At 53.2% G+C, this 21250-nt stretch overlaps 1 protein-coding gene across 8 annotated transcripts in view; it reads left to right on the forward strand.

Annotated features, from left to right (window-relative positions):
• LOC144947861 (bactericidal permeability-increasing protein-like) overlaps positions 1 to 20016 on the forward strand; it is a 110116-nt gene extending 90100 nt beyond the window's left edge. For 7 of the 8 annotated variants that reach the window (XM_078877225.1, XM_078877220.1, XM_078877223.1 and 4 more), the window contains 10 exons: positions 1857 to 2012; positions 5414 to 5477; positions 6751 to 6814; positions 7428 to 7522; positions 10896 to 11054; positions 12180 to 12239; positions 13658 to 13858; positions 14719 to 14782; positions 16303 to 16379; positions 19290 to 20016. In XM_078877225.1, the coding sequence (XP_078733351.1) occupies positions 1857 to 2012; positions 5414 to 5477; positions 6751 to 6814; positions 7428 to 7522; positions 10896 to 11054; positions 12180 to 12239; positions 13658 to 13858; positions 14719 to 14782; positions 16303 to 16379; positions 19290 to 19334 (985 nt within the window). In that variant the 3' untranslated portion in view covers positions 19335 to 20016. The remainder of the gene's footprint in view (positions 1 to 1856; positions 2013 to 5413; positions 5478 to 6750; positions 6815 to 7427; positions 7523 to 10895; positions 11055 to 12179; positions 12240 to 13657; positions 13859 to 14718; positions 14783 to 16302; positions 16380 to 19289) is intronic. The other variant, XM_078877228.1, reaches the window with a different exon arrangement.
• Positions 20017 to 21250: the final 1234 nt, after the last annotated feature.

Genomic DNA, 21250 nt, shown 5'->3' on the forward strand with positions numbered 1-21250 from the left:
CCCCGTCGCAGACACGATCGCGACGCACCCCCGACGCTGGGCCTTCAGGGACACGGGACCGGGACGTTGATGGGCCTCCAATAGTGGCAGGAGGACTTCATCCTGTCGCTCCTAAAACCCCGTCACGTTCCCGGTCTGCAGGAGGGCCGCCGCCCGTCCGGGACGGACCGGCGACCCGAACGCGCTCAAAGTCCCTTACATTTCGTTAAATTTTACTGTTGTGTTTTGTTGTTGTTGTTGTTATATTTATTGTATGCTTCGTTGTCCTTGAATGTGTGATGGTTGTGTTCGCTCGCATTACTTGTCTCGTTATTGTTCTGCCGAGGTCGGCTGGATTTTCTCTACGGGGGAGGGTGGTGTAATGCGGGCGTAAACGGCTTCGCGGATATGACGTCATGGGGGGGAGGAGTTAGGTCACGTGGGAGAGAGGGGTGAGGTCTTAAGGGAGAGATACCGGAAGAGACGGGAGAGTGTGGGAGACAGTTAGAGTGAGGCCACGCAGGGCGGAGGTCGAGGAGTGGCGAGATCGCCACACACACGGGGGAGTAAGACTTGGCACCGTCGGCCAGCGGTGACCAAGCGCGGAGGAACGACGGGCAGCGGTGGAGCTGCAGTGAGGGCAGCGGTGGAGCTGCAGTGAGGGCAGCCGGAGGACTGCACAGGGGATCTGCAGCGGAGCTGCAGAGGTGTGGAGGCTACGGGAGCGAGAGCAGCTATGGAGCTGCCAAGGGGAGAGCTCTGAGCGAGGGCGTGTGGGAAAAGTGTAAGAACCCGAATAAAGGACAACGAAGACAGACCCAGGATCGAGTCCTTTATTACACTAGAATTGCCAGCGTGCTGACTCAAGGTAAGTGAAAATGAATCTAATTAGTTTATTTTCACGTTACTTTACTTTATGTTTTATTTACTACACAGTGTTTATTACGGTATCACATGCAAATGTACAATACTTTGCTTGCTGAAGAGTTCATGAATGCTTCCCGTTTTGTTGAACCGTAACACGTTATTTACGACTGACCGTACGTGCAATTAAATATTGAGTTTCGAGATGCGAACAAATCGAAGGCCGAACGGGTCTCAGGAACGTAATCTCGTTCAACGACGACGACTGCCCGGTGATTACAATTTTAAGTGGAAGGACAGATGTGGGGAGGCAGAGGGGACTTCGTCTCCTGCTTAAAAAGAAACGCAGTTCGCACGCCATGCCGCTCAACTCCCTCAAGGGCCTGCTGACAGGTATCGTATGAGTTAGAGCTTGACAATGAACATGTTTTTATTCATTTTACCAGGTGAGGCCCCACTGAGCTGCTACGTAGCTGGTCATCACAAATGGCAGCTCAACGAAGTGGCGCGTCATCATCATCACGTGGACATTTATAGCGGCAGCCAAACACTCAAAAACGCGTGACGTTGGTTCTAAAAGTGAAGGAAAAACCAGAGGACCCGGAGAAAAATCCACGCGACCACGGGGAGAGAGAGAGAGACACGAAAACTCCAAATATACAGTTTAACACGTAGGCTTTCACGACCAATATTATCCATAATAGAGGGGGGGGGGGGGTTAGATCGCGTAAATATAAACGTCGTGTTCCAAAAATACAACAGGCGTCGTCAGGGTCGGGATCGAACCCACGACCTCCTGCATACCAGGCGAGACAGTCAACATCGCACCACGGGGAAAGAGAGAGAGAGAGACACTCACACTCCAACTATACAGCAGCAGACATCAGGGTAGGGATCGAACCCACGACCTCCTGCATTCCAGGCGAGGCAGTCGACATCTCCTAGCCACGCGGCGCCCCCTTTGCTTGGTTGTTGCTGCCCTGTTGACGTTGCGCCGCGCCGGCTGTCCGCAGCTCCGACCGCGGCTCGTTCGAGCTGACCGTGTCGGGCATGGAGCTGTCCACATCCGTGTCCGTGTCCCGCGGTGTGGACGGGAGGCCGTCCCTGCGCAGCGTCTCCTGCAGCGTCCACCTGGACGACACGGACATCCGCTTCTTCGGCAACGGCAGGTGAGGCTGCCCCCCCCCCCCTCCACCGCTACGCCCATGGGGGTATTTGGCCTACTTCTCTCCCGTGGTGGCTAGAGATGTTATCTGCCTCGCCGGGTATGCAGGAGGTCGTGGGTTCCATCCCGACCCTGATGTCTGCTGTATATTTGGAGTGTGCGTGTCTCTCTCCCCGTGGTGAGATGTTATCTCCCTCGCCGTGTATGCAGGATGTCGTGAGTTCCATCTCGACCCTGACGGTTGTTGTGTATTTGAAGGTTTTATTTCTGTGTCTCTCTCGCTGTGGTCGCGTGGATTTGTTTCTGCGTCCTCCGCTCTTTCCCTCCACATTTAGAATCCACGTCACGCGTTCAGAGTATTTGGCTGCTACTATACATTACCAGGGGATGAGGCCACTTCGTTGAGCCGTCTTTTGTGGCCAGGTCGCTTCTGAACAAGAGCTATAAAGCAGCTCGGTGGGCCTTACGTGGTAGATAAAAAAAAGTGTTTCGTTTTTAATAACGTGGCCTCGTGGTTTGGGGCTGTGTGTCGGAGAGGGCTGAACTATTTGTGGATAATTTATAATTGCGATTTTTCTGACATTTTTTTTAAGTCAAGCTTCAGTTCAATATTGACTGTGTAATAGATTTAAAACATGTGATGGAGCATTACCACATGATAATAATAAAAAATGAAACAAATATAAGACTTTTCAAATCGCAAAAAGTCGCAGGCTTTGCGATTTCAATTTGAAATCGATTAATCGTTCAGCCCTACTGTGGGGTAACGTCTACGTGGCTCCATTGCCACCTGGACTGTATTAAGCAGTCCACTGCACTAAGCAGTCCAGGTGTCAACACAGCAGCAGATGTATGAGGAGCGGCAGTAGCGTGCGTGCGTGTTTAACGGCACAATTGGGGGATAAACACAACAATAATCGTGATAATGATGTAAGTACATTCGGTGTAAAAGTTATCGTTCTCATAGCGCAAGTGTGGCACATTAGGAATGGATCACTCTTTTAAGTATGTCCTTGTGCAGCAAGGGAGTAAAGTGTGGTTCTGTGAAGGTCCTGATGTGCTGTGCAGTGCATCAAAGCATGTGTGTACAGCAGCATGTGATGAGTCGGGCCTGTAGGTGGCTGGCAGAATTGGGTTTAAGAGAGAGGGTTAATGAATAACCGGACGTGTAAACCAGCCACATGGTTAATGGCGTCTCGGAAGAATTGCTGCGTGTAACACGCGCTGTTGCATTTTACAGAGTGACGGTGCGGTTCTTCACGAGATTAATATTAACTACAATAAATTAATGTGCTTGCCCTCGATTTGGAGCACCTGCCCACGTCCTTCATTTCGAGTGTGCAACACAAGGCTGTCTAGCCTGCGGTGGCTTCACAGTCGTGGGGCGATGTCGCACAACAAAAGTTTAATCAATTGGGTTAAAAAAAACTTGGAACAAAAATTTGGACCCAGACGGCTGGCTTACTTAGAGCAGCGTCGCGAGAGCCTTTGCTACTGGGGGGGGGGGGGGGCTGGTTAAACGAAAAGCAAGGAACCTTTTATTTTTATTTTACCAGCTTAGGCCCACTGAGCTAAATATCTCTTTGACCTGGCTTTGACCTGGCTATCAAAAATTATAGCTCAACGAAGCGGCTTATCAAGTGGAAATTTACAGCAGTAGCCGAATACACTAAACGCTTGACGTAGATTCTAAATGTGGAGGGAAAAATCGGAGGACCCGGAGAAAATTCCACGCGACCACGGGGAGAGAGAGAGACACGCACACTCCAAATATACAGCAGCAGGCGTCAGGGTTGGGATCGAACCCACGACCTCCCGTATACCTGGCGAGATAGTGAACATCTCACCACCGTGGGGAGGAGGAAGGTAGCTAATGTACATACAGCCTGTTCTCCTATCACGCGGTCGCAGTTGCGTTCCTGAAGAACACTAAATCGCGTTATAATAAATAATAAATAATATGGACTAAAGCACCGTCCGCGATACCACGTGAGGTGCGTACGCAGGCTGAACAACGACTGAGGCGCGTGGGCAGCATCTAGAAGCATCCATCAGCATCCCAGTGCCTCGCGTGACGACGCCACTCCAAGGCGGCTGTGCGACCGCTTAATGCTACTCGCGTTATATCAAAATTCGCCTCCCCCATGATAAAAATAATCAATTTGCGTTATGAAAACAAACTGCACTGAGCCGGAAGAGCAAGCGACGAGGGAAGGGGAGAAAGGCGCGATAGAGGAGGGTAGAGGGGAGGTTAGTGTGTTGATCTTATAGGTGCATTGAAAACTGTTGATACTCCAACTGATGCTCCTACTGTTGTGGAGTGACTCATGCAGCCAGCTATGGCTGCAGAGTTTGGTAGTACATGTTGTTTACGTAGTTTATTGTGAAAGTTCGGTCACAGTTCCTATGACCACAGTTTCATTGCTTTTATGGCTTTATTTTGGTGATTTTCGAAAAGTTTTTTGGTTTGGCCATGTTTGTTTGTTGTAGTACAGAGTTAGACTGATGGCCTTAAACTAAGTTGTCTTGTGGTTATTGTTGTTTGACTTGCATCCCACTGGGATTTTTGCACAGTGTTGGTGTACGGTGATTTTTCTGCAATATTTTGCTGTCTTTTCTTGGATTTTCTGTTTGCACATAGTCACTTTAAGATGTATTCTTGTTCATGTTTTTGTTTTTTGTTTGTTGCGGTTGCACCCGATTCAAGAGCGGAATGGCTCACAGGGCTATACCTAATAAATGAACTTGAACTTGAACCCCACAAGTCACATCGTGGACATGCGTTCGATGGGCTTATGCGCCGACTTCCCCCAATCGTGGATCCAGCTCCACGCTGCTTCACAGCTGATGGGTTTCCTGCCCCCCCCCTCCCGCCCGTTCCCAGCCTGCTGACCCTCCTCGCCCCCCACTCCCTTCATTGTAGACTTCACAACGTGAGCTCCAACTCCCATTCCCTCCCTTTAGGCTCGTGGTGTAATATGTCACGGAAGCGTAGACATCCACCGTTGAAACAGATAGCGCGCGGTTTAATTTGATATTTAATTCGTTGTTTAATTGGCTGTTTAATTAGTTGTTTAATTGGCTGTTTAATTGGTTGTTTAATTGGCTGTTTAATTGGTTGTTTAATTGGTTGTTTAATTTGATGTTTAATTGGCTGTTTAATTGGTTGTTTAATTCGTTGTTTAATTGGCTGTTTAATTGGTTGTTTAATTCGTTGTTTAATTGGTTGTTTGATTGGTTGTTTAATTTGTTCACGCTGCTAGTGTTGACCGGGGCGGCCGGCCAGGTTAGAACCGCGAAGCTCTGTAACACGCACGCGACCGCCTGTGGTGGTGGTGGTGGTGGAGGGGGGTGACCGGCTGCCATCGTGCGTTTCCGTCCTCTCTCCGTGCGATCACTTTACAGCTGGCTCTACAACCTCTTCAACAACTTCATCGAGATGTTCATCAACAGCAGGATGGAGGGAGAGGTAACCTTGCGAGACCAGCGTGCCCCGACACACGCACGCTTGCGCACCTTGTACGTGCATCGCCTGCTCATTTAGTTTCTTGCTTGATGATGATAATAATAATATGTATCTGTCTAAATCAGCCCAAGCCTTTTTTAAATCACGTGAATTGTCTGTGGCCACCTTCCTATCCCCCGCGCCCTGGGAGAACAGACTGCGCTCTCCCTCCGTGCGGCTCACTCCTGCTCGCTCCTTCCTCCTGTCTTCCCCCTCTCTTCCAACCCCTCTCATCATCATCACCACCACACTCGCATCATCATCACCACCACCAACCTCTCATCATCACCAACTTCTCATCATCATCACCACCCTCTCATTATCTCCGACATCTAGGCCCGATCATTTCTCGGGCGCCACGGTGGCTAGGAGATGTTAACTACTTTCGCCCGGTATATAGGAGGTCGTGGGTTTGATCCCGACCCTGACGCCTGCTGTATATTTGGAGTTTGCGGGGTCTCTTTCCCTGTGGTTGCGTAGATTTTTCTCCAGGTCCTCCAGTGTTTCCCTCCACATTTAGGATCAACGTGTGTTTAGAGTATTTGGCTGCTATAAATTCCCACAAGCCACTTCGTTGAGCTATCATCTGTGGTGGCCAGGTCGCTTCTGAAAGAAGAGCTACACAGCTCAGTGGGCCTGACCTGGTCAAATGAAAAGAGCTCCCTCCCTCCAACAACAACACTAACACTAAAAAAAGCAGTTGTAAAGAAATGAGTTGTCCATGGGGATGATTTAAAAGTGCACAACTCCAGTGGCTTCCTAACATTGGAAGGAAGAGCGTTCCAGACGGCCGCAGAAGCGCGCCTGAAAGCGCCGCGCGATGGCGGTGACCGCCGCCTTTGTTCAATGGCCTCTGCCGAGGTTGAGTGGAGTTGGTGTGTTTGATACGACGCCCCCCCTGTCCACCGGCGCGCTTTCACGTCCCATCTCGGCGTGTTAGAAAGGGCACCCCCGGTGGCTGCTGGCCCTGCGTGGCACTCGGCGACTCGGCGACTCGGCAACCTGGCCCGGAAACGGGTATTGGGCTCCGAGCAGGGGCGACGATATCCACGAGTCAGCCGTTGACTGTTGATATTCGGGCGAGGCTACTTAATGGTCTGGCCCAAATTTGCGTCGTAGGACCCCTCCACCACCCGACTCAGCCAAACGAATGAATGGCTATGAATCGTAACATCGGCCGCGAAAGACCGCGTGTGTTAGGCGACGAATGTGACTCTGCGGTGCGTGTTGTGTGCAGATCTGCCCGCACCTCAAGGCGTTCGTTGACAACGACGTGAACACTGCGATAAGCACGCTGGAAGGTGAAGCTCGACACGGATGGTCTGGGCCCGGCGGCAGAAGTGGCCAATTCGCACGCCGCTCGGGGCACGACCCCTTCCCATCGTCATCGTCGCCGGGGCTCGGGCTCTCCGGTTGCATGTCGGGAAAAATCGATTCTTTGTTTGGTTCGGCCCCGTAGCGGAACCGTGTTTAAGTCCGGGGTGTTTGTACCGGAACCCGGAGTTGACAAGCGCAAGGGGCCGGAGTCAAACAAAAGTTCGCGACCAGAGTGAACAGAGTAGCGGACCGGAATCGATGCCGCACTGGAGTCGACAAAGTAACGGACTGGAGTCGTGTACTGGACTGGAGTCAACAGAGTAGCGGACCGGAATCGATACCGGACTGGAGTCGTGTACTGGACTGGAAGCTCCACATTGAAGGCATTGCAGTAATCGATGCGTGAAAAATAAAAAGCGTGATACACGTCATCCGCATTAGCGGCTAAAAAGATTGGAAATTAGGGGGGAATGTTCTGTAAATGAAATGGTGATGATTGATAATTGAGATGGTGATGACGATGACACGGCTAATGATGCTGCTGATGATGATGATGATTTCATGGTTAATGTTGCTGATGGATGATTCCCGTTACAGTCACCGTGCCTGTCCTGGGTTCGAGTCTCTCGCTGGACTTGTCACTGTTGCGCGACCCCGACATCCAAGCCAACGGAGTCCACCTCTATCTGAAGGTCCGTTGACAGCTCGAGTTTTGTGTTGTATCATTCGTGAAAAACAACGGACCACAGTTAACTTGTAAAATGAAATGAATAATGCCGTTCTTCTGTCTACTGCTGAATGAGAGCCTTAGCAGTGAATTGAAGGACAGCCTGTGGGTGTGTATGACTTTGTGTGTGTGTGTGTGACTGTGTGTGTGTGACTGTGTGTACACCCAGGACCCCATTCCAACCAAAAGTGGCCTGGTCTCAGCTAGCTGATGAAAGTTGCAAGCGAGAATTTCATCATTGCTTGCAGCTGGGGTTGGCATCGTCCCCCACTCCACCTGATGTCGAGGGTAAATGGGCGAGGTTTAAGACTGTGACTCATGCAGCTGCAATGGCTGCTTTGGGTACGCGGTCCAGACCTCCCCAGAAACCCTGGCTGACGGAGGAGGTGTTCAGGTTAATTGAGAAAAAGCGACAGGCCCACTCTCATCGCCTACAGCATCCCACGTCAGAGAATGAGGAGGTTTACCGCAGCCTTCGCTCGGAGGTTCGGAGAGCCGTAAGGCGCTGTAAGGATGGGTGGTGGTCGCGAGTTGCTGAGGAGATGGAGTCTGCCTCAGTGGCCCGCGATCACAAATCACTATTTAACTCCATCAAAAAAGTAACCTGCAGCGCCACACCTATTACCATCATTAGAGGAAAAAACGGTGATCCAATCTCCGACCCCCAGGAACAGGTTTGCAGATTTGCTGAGCATTTCTGTGAGGTCCTGGGGGAGGGAAAATCTCTCAGCCAGGAAAACATCATGGCACAAAGTGGGGATAACCCTGCTGAGGCTGCGGTGCCTCAAATATTGGAAGAGGTCACCCCCTGTGAGTGGCTGGCTGAGGTACCAGCTGTTGAGGAAGTACTGAGGGCGATCCGGAGTCTGAGACCAGGGAAGGCACCGGGCAGAGATGATCTCCCAAGCGAAATGCTGAGGGAGGGTGGCGTTTGTGCACAGACTGCCCTATATGACATCATAACAACAGTCTGGACCACTGGACGGGTTCCGCAGGACTGGAAGGATGCCCTGGTGGTCCCCCTCTTTAAGAAGGGGGACCGTACCGACTGTAACAACTACAGGGGCATCTCACTCCTCAGTGTGCCGGGTAAGGTCCTGGCAAGGATTATTCAACATCGCCTTGCTAGGCACGCTGAGGAGAGGCTTGCGGAGCCCCAATGCGGTTTCAGGAAAGGGCGGTCCTGCACAGATGCCATATTTTCTGTCCGTCTGCTACAGCAGAGGTGTAGGGAATTCCAAAAAGACCTACATCTCTGCTTTATTGACCTGGTCAAGGCCTATGATACCATCAGTAGGACTGGGCTCTGGGTTGTTCTTCGTGCTTTCGGAGTCCCTGACCCTCTGCTTACGATCATTAAGGACCTTCATGATGGTGAGCGGGCCCGGGTAAAACTACGTGGCCGGGAGTCGGAGCCTTTCCCTGTACACCTTGGGGTGCGACAGGGATGTCCTCTGGCTCCCACATTATTTAACATCTATTTCGACTGCGTAGTTCGTGAAGCCTTCAATAGCTGTACCGGGGGAATTACCGTTTGGTACAGATATAATGGGAGGCTGATCGACGCCCGGGTGCGATCAAGGGATGGCTCCCTATTGGTCAACCACGTTATGTATGCCGATGATTTGGTAATAGCTGCTCATTCAGAAGAGGAGTTGGAGACGCTGCTGCTGAGACTGGAGCGTGCCACTAAGAGGTGGGGCCTTACCATCAGCCCCACCAAAACTAAGCACCTGCCTGGGTATTTTGTACCATCGGGCACTCCACCCCCACAACTCTCAATCGGTGATGGGGCAGTTGTGGAGAGAGTGGAGAGTTTCCCATACCTGGGCAGTGTGCTTATGACCGGCTCCAGTTTATCAGCAGAGGTCTCACTCCGAATCAGTCGAGCGGCAATATCTTTTCATCAGTTGCGTAACGCTGTGTGGAAGCTACCTGGTCTGTCGCTCCGCACGAAGCTTCAGGTCTTCTCGGCCACGGTCATTCCCTCCCTTCTCTACGCTTGCGAAACGTGGACCCCCCTAGTGGAGCATCTTCGCCGGTTGGAAACATTTAGGCTGGCCTGCCTACGATCCATCCTGGGTTTAACCAGGCTGGATTGTGTGAGGAGCTCACAAGTCCTTGAAAGATCTGGGCAAAGTCCCATCAGTGAGCTCCTCCGGCAGGCAAGGCTGCGTTGGCTGGGTCATGTAGCCCGCATGCCCAGCCACCGCATGCCTAAACAGTTTTTGTTCGGCCGGATCGAGGGGGCTAAACGGGCGCGGCACGGGCTACAGAAGAGATGGAGTGATGTGGTACAGGAGGACGTGGAGCTGAGTGGACTTGCCGATGACTGGTACCAGCGGTGTCAAGATCGGCCTCAGTGGAGGAGGCTCGTGAAGGACGCTACTGGGCAGTTGGAGGCAGTCGCCCTCCAACAACAACGGAGGGCGGAGGAGCGACGCTCACAACAACGAGCGGAGCGCCGGGTGGCTAAAGCACAGCAAGTTGGCACAGTAGGGGGCACAGGTGGTGCATCAGCCAGTCATCTCGGTCATCTCGGTCAGTCGACCCGTGGCACCTGGGTCTGCCCCGTGACCTCCTGCCAGCGGGCGTTCGACACTTCACGTGGCCTCAGGGTGCACATGGCCTGGCACAAGCGTCGTGGTGACGTCACCGCCACTTAGTGGCGAATGGCGGTTGTTGTTGTTGTTGTTGTTGTGTGTATGACTGTGTGTGTGTGTGTGTATGACTGTGTGTGTATGGCTGTGTGTGTGTATGACTGTGTGTGTGTATGACTGTGTGTGTGTGTGACTGTGTGTGTGTATGACTGTGTGTGTGTGACTGTGTGTGTGTGTATGGCTGTGTGTGTGTATGACTGTGTGTGTGTGTATGATTGTGCGTGGTTAGCGCGTTGCGCTACGAATGCGGTGACGCGAGTTCGATTCCCGCTCACGGCCAACACCAGTGACGATTATCAGAACCGGTCCTGGGCCTCCCCTAGGTCGACTCAGCCTCAAATGAGTAACTGGTGCGGTGTTGTAGTAAACACCGCCACTGGGGAGACAAAGGCGGCCGGGCGTGGTGCTGGCCGCCCACCACCCCCATGCGTACAGTGCCGGCCTTCACAGGTGCTACTCGCAAACAGCACTTGCCCCAACAACCTGCTGAAGGCTACACGGGGAACATTTGTCCTTGCGGTCATGTTGCTCCGCGTGCACTTTTCCGTCGAAATCTGCAGGGGGCGACACGCAACCGATATTCCATTACACCAACAACAACAACCGACTCCGCGTTCGTCAATAACACGATAACGGGCGACGTTTCGGGCAATGGCCCTTCTGCATTGCGTCGCTCAGGGCGACGCGAGCGGCGTGCCGGGTGACGCTCGCCGGGTCCCGGTGCCGGCGGTGCCGGGCGCGATGCTCACCGTGGCGCTCTCCGAGTCGCTCGTCAACTCGCTGGCCGCCTCGCTGTTCCGCGCCGGCGTCCTGAGCTACAACGTCACGGAGTCTGCGGTGAGACCCGCAGACTCACACGGAGAGAGACCCACAGATTCACACATGGAGAGACCCACAGACTCACACGGAGTGAGACCCACAGACTCACACAGAGTGAGACCCACAGACTCACACAGAGATCCACAGACTCACACAGAGAGAGATCCACAGACTCACACATGGAGAGACCCACAGACTCACACGGAGTGAGACCCACAGACTCACAGAGAGAGAGACCCACAGACTCACACGGAGAGAGACCCACAGACTCACACAGAGTGAGACCCACAGACTCACACAGAGACCCACAGACTCACACAGAGATCCACAGACTCACACAGAGAGAGATCCACAGACTCACACATGGAGAGACCCACAGACTCACACGGAGTGAGACCCACAGACTCACAGAGAGAGAGAGACCCACAGACTCACACGGAGAGAGACCCACAGACTCACACAGAGAGAGATCCACAGACTCACACAGAGACCCACAGACTATCACAGAGACCCACAGACTCTCACAGGGACCCACAGACTCACACAAAGACCCACAGACTCACACAGAGACCCACAGACTCACACAGAGAGGGACCCACAGACTCTCACAGAGACCCACAGACTCACACAGAGAGAGACCCACAGACTCACAGAGAGACCCGTAGAATCACACAGAGACCCACAGACTCACACGGAGACCTGCAGACTCGCACACCACCACCGTATCTCACCACGCCGGTTCATGCTGGTTTGTTTAAGCAACCTCCGTAACCTCGTCCTGAACCAAGACCGGTTCGGGCATCACTCGCCACTGACGTTGGCCGTGAACCGCGAATCAGCGCGAGGTCTTTGCCAGATCTGTGACGTGGCACGTGTTGGCAGTTTCCCACCAAGTCGGTTGCCAATGGCACGTGAGCTTCACCGCCCTGCCGTGCAGCAGAGGCAGTTTGGAGGGATGTCTCAGAAGCGGCTCTGCGAAGTCAACTTCCGCGGGCCACTGTCTCCCACAGGGTCCGCTCTTGCTCCGACACGGTGGTGTCACGTACCACTGTGCACCTGATGAACGGCGACGTTTGGAATACGCTGGAGTTTGTTTGTGAGTTTTCGTTTGTTTTAAAGCTCAACGTTTTTCCCCGTTCGCAGACGCGAGACAACGGCTCGTTCCCGCTGACTGCTCAGAGCCTGGCGTATTACTTGCCGGAGGTAAAGGGGTCTTCCTCTCTCTCTCTCTCTGTCTGTCTCCACAACGTCGGCAGGGTGGGTCACCGTGCGATGACGACCGGGTGAACCCATCAGCCACCGCCACTCACGCCAGGAGCTCGATCCACCTCCCCGCTGCTTCCTCGACTTGTAAAGCAGAAACCCACGGGAGGCCGACATGCCCCACACTTCGTGAGTGGTATCATGATTCGGAACATTGGTGCTTCTTTAAAAGCCGTAACAACCAATGCCAATACAATTAGCACCACCCGTGATCAAGCTGCTGCTGGATGAAGGCCTCCCCCAGGGGTCGCCGTCTCGATCGATCCCAAGACGAGGCGATCCACCCTGAGCTAAAGTGTTTTTTATTTTGCCAGATAAGGCCCCACTGAGCTTCTGTGTAGCTTTTGTTCACATGTGAACTGATCACAAATGATAGACCCAACGAAGCAGCGACTCATCATCATCACGTGGACATTGATAGCAGCAGCCACAGACTCTGAACGCGTGGTGACGTTGATTCTAAATGTGGAGGGGGACAACCGGAGGGACCGGAGACAAATCCTCGCTACCACAGGCAGAGAAAGAGAGCTCGGGATCGAACCCACGATCTCCTGTCTACCAGGCGAGGCAGTTAACATTTCGCCATCGCGGTGCACAACTGATCCATCACTCCATCTCCCCAGTGGACGCCCCCCCCCCACCAGCAGCGTTCCACTCTTTGGCTGCGGCTCCATTCTTATCCTCGACTCGTTTAAATAGACTACGATGGTCATCGTCGTGCCGTGCCCTCAGCGGCACGGCTCGGCTTCGGCAGTGGAAACAGAGCGGGGCACCTCCTGCGCCATGGCACGGTGCAGCGCGATTGTGCAGTGGAAAAAGAGGAGTTCGTCTTTGTTTTGCGTGCGTGTGTGCGTACGTGTGTTGCGTGTGTGTGTGTGATTGTGTGTGTGTGTGCGCGTGTGTGCGTGCGCGTGTGTGCGTGTGTGCGTGCGCATGTGTGTGTGCGTGCGTGCGCGTGTGTGTGCGTGCGCGTGTGTGCGTGCGTGTGTGTGTGTGTGCGTGCGAGTGTGTGTGTGCATGCCTGTGTGTGTGGGGAGCGATAGTGTAGCGGTTAGCGCACTGCGCTATGAACCCGGTGACCCGAGTTCGATTCCCGCTCACGGCCAACACCAGTGACGATTATCTGAACCGGTTTCGGGCCTCCCCTAGGTCGACTCAGCCTCAAATAAGTACCGGTTGAGGTGTGTAAACATCGCCGCTGGGGAGACAAAGGCGGCCGGGCGTGGTGCTGGCCACCCACCCCCTCGTGTGCCACAGTGCCGCCCTTCACCGGCGCTGCTCGCGAACAGCGCTTGCCCCCACAGCCTGTTCAGACTACACGGGGGGGGGGGGTGGATCTTTGCATGTTGCCCTACTAGATGCTCCACGGGGTGGCGGGGCCCGTGTCCCGCGCGCTCCCCGCGGTGCCTCTCGCCGTGCTACTGCACGCCACGGCTGCGCCGCGCCTCTCCGTGTCGGCGGCGCGCGGCGGCGTCGTCTCCGTGTCGGCGTCCGTCCGTGGCTCCCTCCTCGCGCTGCTGCCCTCCGCAGCGCCCCTCACACTCGTCTCGCTCGACCTGGTGATGACGCTGACCCCACCACCACCACCGCAATCTTCTCGCGCGCTCTTACAGGATACGATGAATCTGAGACAGAATTAATGATACATTTTGTCTATCTTAACGGCTCTTTTATTTCCAGAAAGGGGGACTCAACCTGCTCTTATTCTTTCAAATTGATCAGTTATCTTCATTCGATTGGGTCCCAATCTCCCAGCTGCCCCCGGCCGCTTAGTCCGCATCTCGGCGACTGGTTCGTGCGCCGTGGTGGCGAGAGATGTTCTCCTGGTATGCAGGACGTCGTGGGATCGATCGCAGCCCGACGCCTGCCGTGTGTTTAGAGTTTGTGTCTCTCTCCCTGTATCTCTCTCCGTGGTCGCGTGCATTTGGCTGCGAGTCCTCGATCTTTCCTTCCACGTTTAGAATCATTGCGCGTTTAGAGGATTTGGCTGATATGAATGTCCAAGTGATGATGAAAAGCCACTTCGTTGAGCTATCATTTGTGGCCAGGTCGTCTCTCAAAAAGCGCTGTATCGCAGCTCAGTGGGCCGTACCTTGTAAAATAGAAATACGTGGGTAGCTATTTCCCACCCACATCGGCATCGTAACATATCCTGAAGCGGAAGATGAGCGCTGGATACAACTGCATTTGCAAATGTAATTTGTAACTTTAATCCTTACCCATGCATCGATAATTATTCAATGTTTTAATGTGAAGTTTTATCGAGGGACTGTGTTGTTATCTTAGTGTGCTCTCAGACTGTTTTTTGCTGGGTTTTTTTTGCCGTGGAATTTACGACACTGATGATGTACGTCTGTGGAACTTCTTTCGCACCGTACGTAGCCACGATGATGTTCCTGTGATTGTCTCCTCTCTGTAGGAGGGAAATCTTCAGCACAGTTCCCATGCCGTGCTGCTCAACTCCGTCAAGGGCCTGCTGACAGGTATGGTACCAGTAAGAACTTTACAATAAACTATGAAACAAAAACTGTTTTTTATCTTACCAGGTGTAAGGCCACATGAGCAGCGACGTAGCTCTATTTCAGAAGTCACCTGGCTATCACAAACGGTACCTCAACGAAGTGGATCATGATCTTCATCATCATCACGTGTAAATGTGTGGCAGCCAAATACTCTAAACGCTTGAGGTTGATTCATAACGTGGAAGGGAAAAAACTCGAGGACCCAGGGGAAAATCCACGCGACCACGGGGAGAGAGAAAGAACGCAAAGTCCCAATATACAGCCAGGGTCGGGGTCAAATCCACGACCTGTATAGCAGGCGTCGCCGTGCCGTGTCTGACTTGCTCTGCGCGTGCAGAGAGGTGGGATCAATAAGACGACGATCACCAACGGGCAGCTCCAACTCCTCCGTCGCCTCTCCTCGCCTAGCCCAGCATCATCACCATCATCACCATCACCACCATCACCACCATCACCATCATCCTGCTACTGCTACACCCGGGCCCCAACACCCACCCAGCCCCTATCACTACACCAGCCCCTGTCACTACCCCAGCCCCTATCACTACCTCACACACGTGGTTCAGGCACATACGCACATATGGTTCAGACACACATACACATACATGTGTAGAGGTATTACGTAATGGGGTGTGGCGAGCTGTTACGTTGGGGGTGTCTACATCAACGTCCGCAAACGGTCACCACCCTGGGGGGCTGTGTGGAGGCTGTGGCTGGGATCCCACACAGCCCCGCCCCTCGGGAGGGGGGGGTGTTGGGTATATGAGGTGGTGAGAGAGAACTTGAGGCAGTCGTTTGAGCTAGAAGAGATTGTGAAGAGCCAGTGAAGACTGAAGACCAGCTAGCTAGCCCTGAGACTACTCGCCTGTCTCGCAGTTCTTATAAGAGCCGAGCAGGGCAAGCCAGGGGCGACCTCAGAGCAGCGAGGTCTGGGTCCCTGTGAGGGCCAAGCTCGTGTGGCTGAGGGTCGGACCTGAGCCGAAGCTGGGCCAGGTCAGTTAGCCTCCTTTAGGATGATCTGAGATAGAGGGGCATAGTAGGAGCTAACGAGGAACGTTATCTGAGGAACACATCCTCTAGTAGAATCGGGTGAAGGGGCCGTTACCCCTTCAAGTGTGAGCGTTCGCTACGTGCTGTATCGTAGCTCTTGTTAATAAATACGTGTTGCCTCCGTCGACGTCTCCTGCGCTACTTATGCTCACTACACATGGTTCAGGCACGCACGCTGTGTTCACTGTTACCTGCTAAAAAAACATGTCCAATGCTAAAACATTGCCTGCGAATCACACAATTGAGATCACAGCGGTATCAGCAGCAGCAGTAGCAGCATAGCCCCCGACTGCGAGCACTTGGCAGGACCCTCCTGCAACGGAGCCTTGGGACTCCTCGGCGAAGCTGTCCCCCGCGGACGAGCGAGCGTGGTTTTCCGGTGACGAGAGCGGCGCTGCCTCGTCCCCTGTGTCCGCGTCTGTGCGGCGCAGAACGTCTGGCGGCCGGCGTGGAGGTGCCGGGCGTGGGGAGAGTGAAGCTGGTGAACGTGGACGTGACGACTGTGGAGGTGAGGCCGGCGGAGTTCCTTCCAAGGCGCTCATCCCCCCTTTCTTGATCGTCATCATCATCATCAGCAGCGGCGGGTGGCAGCGGCAGTGGCATTCCGAGCAGCAGTAGCAGCATCAGCACCACCAGAATTCTCATCATCATCATCATCAGCAGCAGCATCAACACCACCAGAAGTCTCATCATCAGCAGCAGCATCAACACCACCAAAGTCTCATCATCATCAGCAGCAGCACCATCGACACCACCAGAAGTGTAATCATCAGCAGCAGCACCATCAGCACCACCAGAAGTCTCATCATCATCAGCAGCAGCATCAACACCACCAAAGTCTCATCATCATCAGCAGCAGCACCATCAACACCACCAGAAGTTTCATCATCATCACCTCGCATCATCTCCACCTCACACCATCACCACCTCACACCATCACCACCTCACACCATCACCACCTCACATCACCACCACCTCCATCACCACCTCATGCCATCACCACCTCACACCATCACCACCTCACACCATCACCACCTCACATCACCACCACCTCCATCACTACCTCACATCACCACCACCTCCATCACCACCTCACACCATCACCACCTCACACCATCACCACCTCACATCACCACCACCTCCATCACCACCTCACACCATCACCACCTCACATCACCACCTCACACCATCACCACCTCAAACCATCACCACCTCACACCATCACCACCTCACATCACCACCACCTCACACCATCACGACCTCACATCACCACCACCTCCATCACCACCTCACACCATCACCACCTCACATCACCACCTCACACCATCACCACCTCAAACCATCACCACCTCACACCCTCATTACCTCACATCACCACCACCTCACACCATCACCACCTCACACCATCACCACCTGACACCATCACCACCTCACACCATCACCACCTCACACCATCACCACCTCACATCACCACCACCTCTATCACCACCTCACACCATCACCACCTCACACCATCACCACCTCACACCATCACCACCTCACACCATCACCACCTCACATCACCACCACCTCACACCATCACCACCTCACATCATCACCACCTCACACCATCACCACCTGACACCATCACCACCTCACACCATCACCACCTCACACCATCACCACCTCACATCACCACCACCTCACATCACCACCACCTCACACCATCACCACCTCACATCATCACCACCTCACACCATCACCACCTGACACCATCACCACCTCACACCATCACCACCTCCATCACTACCTCACATCACCACCACCTCCATCACCACCTCACACCATCACCACCTCACATCACCACCACCTCACACCATCACCACCTCACATCACCACTTCACACCATCACCACCTCACACCATCACCACCTCACACCATCATTACCTCACATCACCACCACCTCACACCATCACCACCTCACATCATCACCACCTCACACCATCACCACCTCACATCATCATCACCTCACATCACCACCACCTCACACCATCACCACCTCACATCATCACCACCTCACACCATCACCACTTGACACCATCACCACCTCACACCATCACCACCTCACACCATCATCACCTCACATCACCACCACCTCACACCATCACCACCTCACATCACCACCCTGCCTCACACCATCACCTCACACCATCACCACCTGACACCATCACCACCTCACACCATCACCACCTCATACCATCACCACCTCAGCCTCTCCCCACCCAGCCCCACCCCTCCCACCCCCCACCCAGCCCCACCCTCCCCACCCAGCTCCTCCCCACCCTCCCCTCCCCACCCAGCCCCTCCCCACCCAGCCCCTCCCCACCCTCCCCTCTCGACGGACGGACAGACACAATAATCCCTGTGGGCTGGTGGAACCAGGAGGTTCCTACCAGTAACATTTACTTTCAAATTGAAACTATTGATTGGTGGGTAGGGATGAAACTGACAAACCACATTGGCAAATGTGGTTGTATCCATCACTGACCTGCTCCAGGATGTGTCACGATGCCTGTGCGTGTGCGAGCGACCGACTTGCCTGCTAAGGCCCCGACTAAGCTACGCAGGGGGCTCACATGACATTGACTTCTCCGAGACAAAGGTTCTCTGCAAGCCATCTGGCTACCATGAGAGATTCGTTCATGAGGCTATCCACATATACAAACACAGAGACAATTTCAACCGAGAAGATGGGTTCTGGCTTAGCAATCATTGGAAGGATTTGATAAACCATTTCGGGTCTTAATTGATTGTGTTCACGCTTACGGTGACTTTCAGGCCGCATTCCATTCTCTTTCTCTCCCCCCTATTTTCCGAACATAGATGGACTCGTCTATCTGGCCAACTGCCAAATCGCTGTCCGTGGTGCTGACGTTTAAAAAAACCCGCCACTTTTTTCAAATTTACTTGCTGTGGATTTAACACCTGATGACGATTGCGTGTGTTGCAGTCGAAACGTCGTGAGAATGTTATTGTTTTATATTTTTATTATTGTATTGCTTCCCTTCTACGTGACTTTACCGAAAGAACCAAGAATATAAGCTACGCAGCTTCTTGAGTCAAAAGCCACTTGGCCACCCTCCCAGACGCGCACTGCGCAGGCGAATTGCCCTGCCCACCGATTGAGATCTGACAAGATGGGGCTGATTCTCGATGGTCTTGTTGTTGTTGTTGAAGTTGTTCGGCTTAGCCGTGAGGCTAATTCACATTTCGGTAGACTTGTGGACGTGTGCTCGTTGAACTCCTTCCGCACCGCCCTACATTTACGGAGCCAACCGTGCTCATCGGAGGTGTGCGCCGGGGAGGGGGGCTATCAAAAACTCATCGCGATGTTCTCGTCGGCAAAAATTGATCACTGTCGTCCGTTTGTCTTTGCAAGAGCTTCATCGTCATGAGCACCGATGTTGAAGTGGACATCGGATAAACGTGGAGAGGAGGAGGCGGAGGAGCAAGAATTGAAATAAAATCTCAAGCGGGCGAACGACGATCGACACAATCATTGACACGAATCCTCGTTGTTGCTTTGTAGAGGCTGCGTGTTCTATAACCTAACTAGAAATATAATCGCGAATAGTTCAGCATTATTATTATTACAAGACGTCAGTTTAACACGTAGGCTTTCACGACCAATATCATTCATGATATAGGTTTTTGGGGTTAGATCGAGTACAAATCTGTCTGTCGCCTGATGATGCCGGTTATAATTACTGGCGGAATGTCGTACTCAGATTGTAAATGTTGTGGATTTGCTCTCCAATACACCGGTTAGTGCTGTACTAGTGACGAATTGGCACGTTCTGTTTAAGTGACAACCCTTACTAGTTGGCTGTGTTGGGTGGTGGGCGGGTTTAACGACACATTTATTTGGTGTCATGTGGGAGGAAATCAGAGTACCCAGCAAAAACTCACAGATACGATAGGGTAGCATTCAAAGCTCCGTGCAGATGGTTTCATTGTTGTACTGCCATAACCTCAGTGTCGGATGGTGGGCGGGTTTCAACGACACATGTATACATTTACGCGATCTAACCCAACTCAACGATGTGAATTTGACAGAAATGCCACACAGCACATTACGAGACGCTGCGGGAAAGTTAAGATGCACCCACGCGGACTTTGTGCCGGTACCAATAAAGCTACGCAGCTCCGATGTCTCCGATGTAATTGTCAGACGCGTCCCCAAAGCTTTTGCTTCAAGTTGGGCGAGACGCGGTGTGCTGCTGCTGCCACTGCCGCCACGCTCGCCATGCAAGTGGGATGGCGTTGCGGCTCAAGATAGTAGTTCGACGTTGACCGCTCAGAAACCATGTTATAACGGGGGGGGGGAGCGTTTCGCATTATAACGGGAGGGAGTGGGGGGCATAGAGCAACGACGCGTGATGGTGCGAGCACCGACAACGCGTTCGGCGAGGACTTTGCCATACAAGAGGATACCCAGACTCTTTGGTGTTTTTTCGGTAAAGTCACGTTGATAGAAAATAAAATAAATGGAAACAACTAAATTTAATAACGACGTTTCGGGCGCAACACAAGCGTCCTTCTCCAGGTGGTGACAACGTAGCGGAAGCACAACCGCTACGTTGTCCCCACCTGAAGAAGGACGCTTGTGTTGCGCCCGAAACGTCGTGATTTAATTTAGTTGTTTTCATTTATGTCATTACAATTTTTTACCTACGTGACTTTACCGAAAAAACCAAAGAGTATGAATTCTTGCAGTCACGAAAGCTTCAAATCAAGAGGAAACCCCTTCTCGACCTGCACAGAGGGCCCTCGCAGCGACCCGATTTGCCCTCGCGAGAAGCCTCGAGCGTGGCCAGGTCAAGTTGAAGACCTCGTCGGGACGCCACCAACACCTCGCCGTCGCTTCCTTCCTTCTGCCGGATCGCTCGGCTGTTGCCCAAGGTTCTGCCTCCACCAGACCCAGCACCATCGTGACCCATCGCCGTCTGGATACAAACGCCGGCACGGACGCTGACGCTACTCCGATTGAGTGGTGTTCCTCCCGCGGCGCTGTCGCGACCGTGGTCTTGCTGGTCGAGAATGGCCCCGCGCAGAGCGCATGTCGTAGAGTGAATGTGGCAGAGTGAATGATACAGTGAATGTGACAGAGTGAATGTGGCAGAGCGGTGGTGTAGAGGTTAGCGCTACGCTGCACTACGAACCTGGCGACCCGGGTTCGATTCCCGCTCACGGAAAACACAAGTGACGATTATGTGAACCGGTCCTGGGCCTCCCCTAGGTCGACTCAACCTCAAATGAGTACCTGGTGCGATGTTTAAACATTGCCGCTAGGGAGACAAAGGCGGTCGGGCGTGGTGCTGGCTACCCCACCCCCTCGTG

Source organism: Lampetra fluviatilis, chromosome 47 (assembly GCF_964198595.1).
Source record: "Lampetra fluviatilis chromosome 47, kcLamFluv1.1, whole genome shotgun sequence".
NCBI lineage: Eukaryota > Metazoa > Chordata > Hyperoartia > Petromyzontiformes > Petromyzontidae > Lampetra > Lampetra fluviatilis.